Genomic DNA, 11,064 nt, shown 5'->3' with positions numbered 1-11,064 from the left:
GGATTGATGCGTGTCCAATGCGTGAAATCACCAAACCTACGCCATTACCAACTCTGAGCACATCCGACCCGTTGTATTCTTGAGATTGAGCCATCATGGTGGCATCGGGCGTGGCATGTGCGGTGGCCCCGGTATCCGGGTACCACCCATCCATCGGAGCGGACGTAGACGCCGACGGCGCTTCACGGGAGACCGCCACGTGAGCCTGCGCCGGCGGTTGCGTAGTATACTGTTTAAAGCAATATACTTCCGTGTGGCCGTGGGAGCGGCAAATTTGACACCGCGGGTTGCCACGACCACCACGCCCGCCACGGTTCTGGCCACCTCGCCCATTGCGACCACCACGCCAGTTCTGGTCGTGAGACTGCCGGCCGCCATCCGACTGCGATCCGCGTCCCCTGCCTGCGTACGTAGCTGTCGGAGAAGCCATCATCTCTGCCGTGGGGTAGTCATCAACCAGAATGAACTCATTTGCCTGCAGAAAATCAGAGAGATTGGAGAGAGTTACAGGGGTGCCGGAGGCAGTGAGAGACGTGGCCATGGCCTTGAGTTCCGTCCGAAGGCCCCGGAGAACGTATAGGTTCTGTTCCGTTAGCGAGAGCGGTCTGCCGGCTTGCGCTAAGGATTCCACCAAGAACTCTGCACGGCCCAAGTATTCTGCGGTGGTGGAGTTTCCTTGCCGCAGAGCCTGGAATTTCCCGAGTAGATTTAAGCACCGGGCATGACTGGATGACCCGAGGGCGGTGGAGATGGACGCCCAAACCTGCGCGAACGTTTCCTGGCCGAGTGCTAGGTGCATGACCTCGTCGGCCATGGAGGAGATGAGCAGCGACAGGAGGGCTTGATCTTGCTGCACCCATGCCTTGTGGGCGGGGTTCGGTTGAGAGACGGCAGTCGGGCTCGTCGAGGACTCGCCGGGAGATGGAGCGACGGCAATGACCTCCGGAGGACACTGGAAGCTGCCGTCGACATAACCCAATAAATCCTGGCCTCGCAGGAATGGGATTAATTGTGCTCTCCAGAACAGAAAATTCATGTTCGTTAGCTTCATCGAAATATAATGATGAGCACCGGCGAGTGGGTTCGGGGCGGTGGCCGACGGGGATCCGGCAGCGGACACCGTGCGCTCCGACGAGTTCGTAGACATGGTCGTGAAGTGAGGGGAAAGAGGCGGTACGTTTGCGGTGGAGGGAGAGAGAAGATGATCGACCTTGGCTGATACCAGATTAGAGAAAGTCTTTCGTTCAGTTTGAACAGAAAGCGATTACAAAAGATAATAACGTAATACAACTCTAACGTAATACAACTCTAATAAGAGCCCAAGAGAGTTAGGCCTATAATGGGTAGAAAAAATGGCGGTCAAGTTTTTTAATCAAATGAATGGCTCAGATTGATCAGATTTTATTTTTTTCATTTAAATTTCCTAATTTATCCTTAATGAATATGATTATCCGTTAACTTTTCCGTTAAATAATTATCTTTTCCGTTAATTTCTGTTAGTTCACCGTTAACTTACTCATTGATTTCAATAAGAAAGGTCTTAGGTTCGAACCCCATCCCAATTAAAATTGGCATAATTAGTACTCTATTTTACTCTTATTAAATTAAATAATAATTTAGTAGCTACAACAAAAAATAATACATATGCATTTCTTTAATTTAGAAAGAATTATGTATCTACAATGTCTTTATTTAAAAAAAAAATTATTATTATAAATAAATTAAATAAGAGAAATAATTCCATTAGTTATATTGTATTTATTTTTCTCCAATATAAAAATTCTTTACATTCAAATTCATCAATTGATTATATTCGCTACATTGTCCCTACAATGTCTTTATTAAAAAAAAAATTATTCATTATCAATAAATTAATTAAGAGAAATAATTTTATTAGTTATATTGTATTTATATTTCTCCAATGTAAAAAATTCTATATATTCAAATTCATCAATTGATTATATTCACTACATTGTCTATTATCTTTTTTGTGCACTATTTTTTAATTAAATATCAAAGTTATAATACAAAATAATCCTATATATTTATTTACCAAGTATTTTATTAATACCATGAAAAAATTAAAAAAATATAATTAATAAAGTCAATCATATTAACTACTTGAGTGATTTGTTGACAAAGAGAATATTCAAATCACACAGCAAATTGAAATGAGAACTACCTCGCAATGTCCTTGTTTGACAATCAGCAGTTAGCGTTAACGGATTATATTAGGAAATTTGACCAGCGAATTATATCAACGGTTGGTAAAAAGATATTTGAAAAAATTAGCTGTTTAGATTAACATGTAAAATGACCTAAGGGTATACATATATTTAATAATAATAATAATAATAATAATAATAATAATAATAATAATAATAATAATAATAATAATAATATTATTATTATTATTATTATTATTAATAATTGTTTAAAAAAAAATTAAGCCAATCATATGAACTACTTGGGAGATTTATTGACAAAAAGAGTATTCAAATCACACAACAAATTGAAGTGGGAAAATATCTCGCAATGTCCTTGTTTGGCAATCAGCAGTTAGCTCTTCAATATTAGTATATATTTAATATTTTATGCCCTAATTTTTATTTGCTCTCCCTTATGTCCCGTATTTGGTTTCAAGTATACATATACAATTATTTTATTGATAATTATAATCAATCTTGACTATATTAGCTTGCATTTGTAAACTTAGAATTGTCTATTTAAATACGCAAATTTAACATTCAATTATCTATGCATGAACAATCCAATATAATCTTGCCTTGATATACTTTAAACTATTTATTTAAAAAAAAACATTGGGCATTATACAATCGCGCAATGCGCGTAAAAAACTAGTTATACTAATAAGAGCCCAAGAGAGTTATAGGCCTATAATGGGTAGAAAAAATGGCAGTCAAATTTTTAAATCAAATGAATGGCTCAGATTGATCAGATTTTAATTTTTCCCTTAAGATTTACTAATTTATCCTTAATGAATATGATTATCCGTTAACTTTTCCGTTAAATATTATTTTTTCCACTAATTTCTGTTAATTCACCATTAACTTATTGATTTCAATAAGAAAGGTCTTAATTTCGAACCTCATCCCAATAAAAATTGGCATAATTAGTACTCTATTTTACTCTTATTAAATTAAATAATAATTTAGTAACTACAACAAAAAATAATACATATGCATTTCTTTAATTTAGAATTATGTGTCTACAATGTCTTTATTCAAAAAAAATATTCATTATCAATAAATTAAATAAGAGAAATAATTTCATTAGTTATATTGTCTTTATTTTTCTCCAATATAAAAATTCTTTACATCCAAATTCATCAATTGATAATATTCTCTACATTGTCCTTACAATGTCTTTATTAAAAAAAAAATTATTCATTATCAATAAATTAATTAAGAGAAATAATTTTATTAGTTATATTGTCTTTATTTTTCGCCAATGTAAAAATTCTTTACATTCAAATTCATCAATTGATTATATTCACTACATTGTCTATTATCTTTTTTGTGCACTATTTTTTAAATTAATTATCACAGTTATAATACCATATAATGCTATATATTTATTTACCAAATATTTTATTAATATCATAAAAAATTAAAAATATATATAATTAATAAAGCCAATCATATTTACTACTTGAGGGATTTATTGGCAAAGAAAGTATTCAAATCACACAACAAATTGAAGTGAGAACTATCTCGCAATGTCCTTGTTTGACAATCAGTAGTTAGTGGATTATATTAGCGGATTTGACCTGCGAATTATATCAACGATTGGTAAATAGATATTTGAAAAAAAAAATTAGTTGTTTAGATTAACATGTAAAATGAACTAAGGGTATACATAATAATAATAATAATAATAATAATAATAATAATAATAATAATAATAATAATAATAATAATAATAATAATAATAATAATAATAATAATAATAATAATAATAATAATTGTTTTAAAAAAATAAAAAATATATAATTAAGTCAATCATATTAACTACTTGAGGGTTTATTGACAAAAAGTGTATTCAAATCACACAACAAATTGAAGTGGGAAACTACCTCGTCCTTGTTTGGCAATCAGCAGTTAGCTCTTCAATATTAGTATATATTTAATATTTTATGCCATAATTTTTATTTGCTCTCCCTTATATCCCGTATTTGGTTTCAACCATACCTATACAATTATTTTATTGACAGTTATAATCAATCTTGACTATATTATCTTACATTTGTAAACTTAGAATTACATATTTAAATACGCAAATTCAACATTCAATTAGCTATGCATGAACAATTCCAATATAATCTTGCCTTGATATACTTTAAAGTACTTATTTTAAAAAAAAAAAAAAAAAAAACATTGGGCATTATCTCAATCGCGCAAAAAACTAGTCAGACAATAAATGAGATCAGAAAATAAAGGTATTATATGATTAAGTATGATTAAGTATAAAAAACCAGGACTATGTGGTCTAATGGTATCCGGGTTGGACTTCCATTTGGAAGGTTGTAAGTTCGAGCCTCAGTGGAGGCGTTATTGGCTCTACTACAATGTAATAGAGCTAGTAGCATTAAAAAAAAAAAGTAAAAAATTTTTTTTTTAATTATTTATAAAATATTACTCCGTATGTAGTAATATTAAAATATGAAATGGACTAAAAAAGTAAAACAATAAATGAGATCATCAGAAAAGAAAGGTATTATTATATGATCAAGTATAGAAAATATTGAAATATTTAGGAAATATTATGTAGTAATTATTATAATTTGAAACATGAAACAGACTAAAAAAGTAATAAAGCCTTTCAAAAAAAAAAAAAAAAAGTAATAAAGTAAGTAAGATCAAGAGAATAATATAATTATACGTTCAAATAATATAGAAAATACTTAATTATTAGTAAAAAAATAGGAATAAGGGTCAAATAGGCCATCGAACTGCACACGATAAAACAATTAGTCCATTGAACTTAAAAAACCAACAATTAGGTCCCTAAACTAATCGATTTTAAACAATTCTTCCAATTTGAAGGTTTTCAACAGGTCAACAGGTCATCTCCCAAATTAATTATTTTTTTAAAAAATAAATTTTAAAAATTAATTATTTATATAAAAAAAAAAAAAAAAAAAAAAAACTGGAATCCAGCCGGAGACGGTGAAACCAGTTTTTTTTTTTTTTTTTTTTTTTTTTTTTTTTTAATTTAAATAATTAATTTTTAAAATATAAATTTTAAAAAATAATTAATTTGGAAGGATGACCTGTTGACCTGTTGAAAACCTTCAAATTGGAAGAATTGTTTGAAATTGATTAGTTTAGGGACCCAATTGTTGGTTTTTTAAGTTCAGTGGCCTAATTGTTTTATTGTGTGCAGTTCGATGGCCTATTTGACCCTTATTCCTAAAAAATATATTACAATGTACAGCTAATGAGAATATAATTATTAGATGATTTAATAACAACTTTTTCAATGTTTCTCTCTGTATATAAATGTTGTTCGAGCAATGCTGTCTCAACTCTCAATAGATTTTGCAGAATATAACAAACAAATAAATAAGTAAATATATATATATATATATATATATATATATATATATATATATATATATATATATATATATAGGATTAGAGTTTTTTGCACTTTTGGTCCCACGACTATAGTGGCACTGGCAGAATTGATCCACGACTTTTGAACCTTGCAATTTTAGTCCACGACTATTGATTTTTTTGCAAAAATGGTCCTTCCGGCCACTTTTCCGTCAAAATTTCACCGGAAAAAAAAAATTCTCCATTTTTAGCCGATGTCTTCGGATGATCCGGCAAACGTGCTGAGGACCATTTTAACCCGGCTAAAAATTGAGAATTTTTTTTCCGGTGAAATTTTAACGGAAAAATGGCCGGAAGGACCATTTTTGCAAAAAAATCAATAGTCGTGGACTAAAATTACAAGGTTCAAAAGTCGTGGATCAATTCTGCTAGTGCCACTATAGTCGTGGGACCAAAAGTGCAAAAAACTCTATAGGATTATATTCAAATACAAACAGTCCTTAAATAGTCCTTTTATATATATATATATATATATATATATATATATATATATATATATATATATATATATATTTTAGTGTGTATATATATAAATATTATTTTGTGATTAAATTGACTTGTTCATATTCCTACATCCATTTGTTTTCTAATTACATATTCGCTCATGATTGTTGGCGGCTTTTGAATCCGGAATGGAACCTTGGTTGGGTAGACTCTGTTCAGTTTTGGGTGCTTGAAATGTGGAGATCCTTGTCTAGGGAGTTGCGTGCGAAGGCTGAGATGGTTTGTTGGGCCATATGGGAAAACCTAAATGTGATGGTATGGCATAATCAGTGTAAAGACCCAACCACTTTGATTCATGTTGCTAATCTGTATATTGCCAGCTGGTAATCTGTCCAGAAGGCTTCTTGGCTAGCGTTGAATTGCAAACAACCGACTGCCCAGCAATATATATTTTGTATGAGCTTGATTTCAATGAAGTTTCGTTTCTTTGGTCTTTCAAAAAAATTAGTTAGAAATCGCCCGACTAGCATGAATAGTCACCGCTGCCCCACCCCCTACGATTGGCGTGATACTGGCCTCTTCAACCGCCAATGATAGCCGATCGCAACAGGAAAACACAGGAATAAATACGAAACCGGTTGATGGAAGAATGCAGCTGATGTAGAAAAACGAAAGAAGCAAGGGCAAAAAGAAAGAAGCAAATGTTGGATATTTGGTGGAAAAAACGTAATAATAATCCTACGAAATAAGGGTTATTATTTTATGGAAAAGTTGGGAAGAATGATCGAATGTGGTGGGGAGAACGAAAGGATACCGAGAGAAGATGTTTAGTACGAGTCGAGCGAAACACTCTTTCCTTAAAACCTTATTTGCTACCTCCACAAGTGTTAGGAGCTTTGTATCCTAGGTTTCCAGGATAGAACGTATTATGGTTCAATCGTTTGAGCACCCAAACTTTGAACCCTGCGAACTAGAGCAAAGCTAAGAACACAGTAGCAAAAAAGGAGTGGAAGCAAAAATTTTTGATAGAAAAAACTGATTTTCTTGTCTGATTGTGTTGTTAAAATTTTCTGCACTACCCACGGTATATATAAGGGTTGAAGGAGTGAATAACTTGCCATTAAAATTGACATAAGGAGTGAATAGCTTTATTATAGCCATTAAAACTGACATAAAACCACTTTTTGTAACGCCTAAAACAAGATAAAATATTTAGTTGAATTAACTCAGTTTTTACACTGTAAATGTGTATTTGGTTTAGAGTGTTAATAATTTTTATAGTCTTTTAAAACTAAAAAAGAAATTCTTAAAAATTAATAAAATAAAATGTTTATAATATAACTGTTTTTATTTATAAGGAAAGGAAACACTCACATATACAACCCATTACATAATGACACTATAATTCCCCACTGGCTTGAACCATCCACCTCCCACATAAGGGATGGTCCTTGGTACTTTTATGAAATATTACAAACCTTACAAAAGTCTAGCAAAAAGTTTGTAAAACCATGTAGCCACGCGCAATACCTTCCCTACCTTCCCTATCATTGACAGTACTAACGGTAGCACCGAGAACGGTGTAGCATCGCGAACGGCGAGCCCGTAATTTCCAAGATCTTGTTGTGCTTCTTGAATTTGCCGGGCAGAAGCCAAAAGAGAAGGAGTGCAACTGTTAATCTCAATTAAACGCAAAGTGATCATATCTTCAAAGCTACTAGGAAATTCTTCCAAAAAGGGGCAGTTACGCATGACTAGGCGCTCAAGGACAGGGTAATGGTCAGGAGTGGCTTCCCAGTACTGGAATAAGAGGCAGCTTTCAATCAGCAAGAACTTCAACCCACGAAAACCCCCGTCGCTTGGTTCCCATATCTCGCCCCGTGTGGCTTCATATTTCAGTTTGAGTACTTCAAGGCTAGGCATGTAGCCAATGATGTTTATATGTTTCCATGGCAAACGAGTGTTAATTAATGTAAGCTCCTTGAGGTTCTGTGGAAAGGCTTGTGGATTCCTGAGGCATATGTTTTGATTAATTGCTTTAATCTTTAGTGTCTCAAGTTGATTTAGATGGTGAAGATTCTCAAAGATGTTGTTGAGACCGACCTCTGGGTCGTCTTCCTCGTTGCCTCCTCCACCACCACCATCACCATCACCACTATCACCACTACCAACATTATCACTACTATCATCACCACCACCACCATCGCCATCACCATTAACATCACCATCACCATCACCATCACCATCACCACCACCACCATTACCATCACCACCACCATCACCATCACCATTAACATCACCATCACCATCACCATCACCATCACCATCACTTTCGGATTGACAGAAAATTCCCAAATTTCTTACATTTGGAATCCTGGAAAACACTTCCTCTGTGCAATGCTGCTGACTCAACCAATAAAGCGTTTGCAGCTTCTCCTTAACCTCATACGGAGGATCAAGTGAAATCAAATAGCTGCACTCAACATGACTTAGCTCCTGCGATGCCCACATTTCAGATGATAAATAATGCCAAGAACTAAGCTCTTCTTCCTCCTCCTCCTCCTCCTCCTCCTCCTCCTCCTCCTCCTCATCTTCCTCCTCCTCCTCCTGCACATCCTCCTCCTCATCATCATCATCAGTATCAAAATCAGAATAAAAATCATCGCTGCTGCTTTGCATGTTTGACACAATAAGAGTCTGCAAATTCCGACTACAAGACAGCAAACGCAAGACATACCAAAGTGGAAGAGATGAATCACGTATATGAAGATATCTCAGAAGAGAGATACAATTTAAGGATGAGCCGGAGGTGGTTGGAGGACTAAATTCCAAAACTCTTAACAATAAACCCCATCTTAGGTCATCATCTGGCTCAATAACTTTTGATGATGATGCATAACTTGTATGCTGCAAATACAAAATGGAGCGAGGTACATACATATTATTTAACTCTCGGAGACCATCACGTTGTAAGATCTTCTTTGGCCAGAAATTTAACCAACGACATCCTTCTTGTTGCAGTTCGCCGCAGGAGGGATGTTGTTTGTTATCAACATTCAGCAGCTTCTCTTTTATTGCCTCCCTCACACAAAAGTCATGTACTATGTCGTGCATCCTACACGTCTTGATTTTGCCACTGAAGCGCCGCTTCTGAATTTGGATTAAGCTTCTATCAGCAAGATCTTGTAGATACCCATGAGCCACCTCTTCCAAGTTCTCACTGTTTATTAACTCCACAAATCCCTCGGCAATCCATAACCTTATAAGTCTTTTAACTATAATTTCTTCATCTTCTTGGATGGTGCTCAAATATAAAAAGCAAGCTTTTAAATGCAGTGGCAAGTAGTTGTAACTCAGGGTGAGTATTCTTGAACACTGCTCACTAAGATCTGTAGTTACAACTAGTGAATTTGTTTGCTTTTCAAAATTTTGCCATTCCTCAACAGTTTTGTTGAGTTTTGGAAACACTCCTGCAACTACAACAATTGCCAGTGGTAACCCGTGGCATTTATCAACAACCTTCCTCCCGATTGTTTCAAGTTCAAATGGCAAACTTTGTATTCCAGGAAAGCTTTTGCAAAATAAATCCCAACTTTCTTCTTTATTTAGAAAACCCAAGGTATGAAGACGGTTACCTGATGAATCTGCAGAATCAGCAACCTCTTTGTGTCGAGTGGTCAACAATATTCGACTCCCACAGTTGTCATCTGGAAAACACAACTGGATACCTTCCCAAGAACGAGTGCTCCATATGTCATCCAAAACAATTAGATACCTCTTGCCGCTCAAACATTTCTTTAGTTTTTCTGCCATTTCACCATCTGTTACTTCATCACTCTTTGCTGCTTTATTGTTAAGGAGGTCAAGTAACATCCTCCTCACATCATGTTTTTCGGAAACAACAGTCCACCCAAGAATGTCAAAATGTGACAAAACCAATGGATCTTCATACAACCTTCTTGTTAAAGTTGTCTTCCCAATACCTCCCATCCCGACAATGGAAATTACTTCTCGTCCTGATGAGCCGCTGCGGATGAGTTGGTCCCTTATCTCTTCAAATATCTGACCACGTCCTTCCATAACGACTGAAGCTGCGGCGTGTTCTGATGACCCACCACACGAAGCTTGAGGCTCTGCACTTGGAAAATCTTGGACAGGGCTGTTCAGTATCTTCCTAATCTCGACCATCAAATCTTCAGTGTCCCTTATTCCTTGTTTTAATAAGGTCGAGGGGAGTCTTCTCTGAGCTTCTTGTCGTTGGGGCTCACTGTATGTTTCTCCGTATATTGTTTCAAGTTCCTTTTCGATTCTGTCTTCTATTTGGAACACTAAATCTTTGATTTTAGGTTCCAAATTTTTGACCGCAACGTTATCCTTGGACTTGTCCAAGAATTCTTCCAAAAAGCCAAGACTTTGGTAGAGATGTTTCACCTGTTCTTCATCCTCAACTATGGCACTTCGTCCCGGGTTCAGCAAGTCCAACTCTATTGTTCGCATCAACGAAGATAAAGCAACACAGGCCATCTCCCTCAGAGTCTCAGACGCTCTCTCTTTTAATTGTTTGTAACTTTGTATGAAAATATAGAGCAATAGATATGAATTAATATGCACCTTACTTCATATATGTATATTGCAACTTGCATTAAACAAATTTGTTCTCTGTCCTGCTTTATGGTCTCATCTCATGTAACAATGGATTCTCAGCTTTTTAGGTATTGAACTTTATATTTTTTTGTAGTGATGAGGACACCCACAGCCACACCATTAAAAATGTGCACAGGAAAGGGACTATAAGGAGTTAAACTAGTTTAAATTGTACATAGTTTATTAATTAGATCAAACTAAAAGAAGTGTATTCAATCAAGACTTTTAAAAATTTTCAAAGAATTTTAAAGTGATCAATTTTAAATGACTTTTGTAGAATTTTCCTAAACTTTCGTAGAATTTTTTAAACTTCCATCAACTTCAAAAGAGTCTATAA

At 34.8% G+C, this 11,064-nt stretch overlaps 1 protein-coding gene and 1 long non-coding RNA gene across 2 annotated transcripts; both read right to left on the bottom strand.

Annotated features, from left to right (window-relative positions):
- Window positions 1-7,410: 7,410 nt before the first annotated feature.
- On the bottom strand, window positions 7,411-8,266 carry LOC109151985. The gene is made up of 2 exons (XR_002049320.1): window positions 8,231-8,266; window positions 7,411-8,197 (listed from the first exon to the last, which is right to left on the bottom strand). It is a non-coding gene; the product is annotated as an uncharacterized LOC109151985 (long non-coding RNA).
- A 143-nt stretch (window positions 8,267-8,409) lies between these two features.
- Window positions 8,410-10,607, bottom strand: LOC109151961 (putative late blight resistance protein homolog R1B-16). Its single transcript, XM_019299553.1, has 2 exons — window positions 8,933-10,607; window positions 8,410-8,519 (listed from the first exon to the last, which is right to left on the bottom strand). Exons 1-2 carry the CDS (start codon window positions 10,605-10,607, stop codon window positions 8,410-8,412), a joined length of 1,785 nt encoding a protein of 594 aa, XP_019155098.1.
- Between the last annotated feature and the right edge of the window lie 457 nt (window positions 10,608-11,064).

Source organism: Ipomoea nil, unplaced genomic scaffold (genome assembly GCF_001879475.1).
Source record: "Ipomoea nil cultivar Tokyo-kokei standard unplaced genomic scaffold, Asagao_1.1 scaffold2338, whole genome shotgun sequence".
In the NCBI taxonomy this organism is placed as follows: domain Eukaryota; kingdom Viridiplantae; phylum Streptophyta; class Magnoliopsida; order Solanales; family Convolvulaceae; genus Ipomoea; species Ipomoea nil.
The sequence above is the reverse complement of the archived record's forward strand: the minus strand, read 5'-3'. Positions and strand labels throughout refer to the sequence as shown.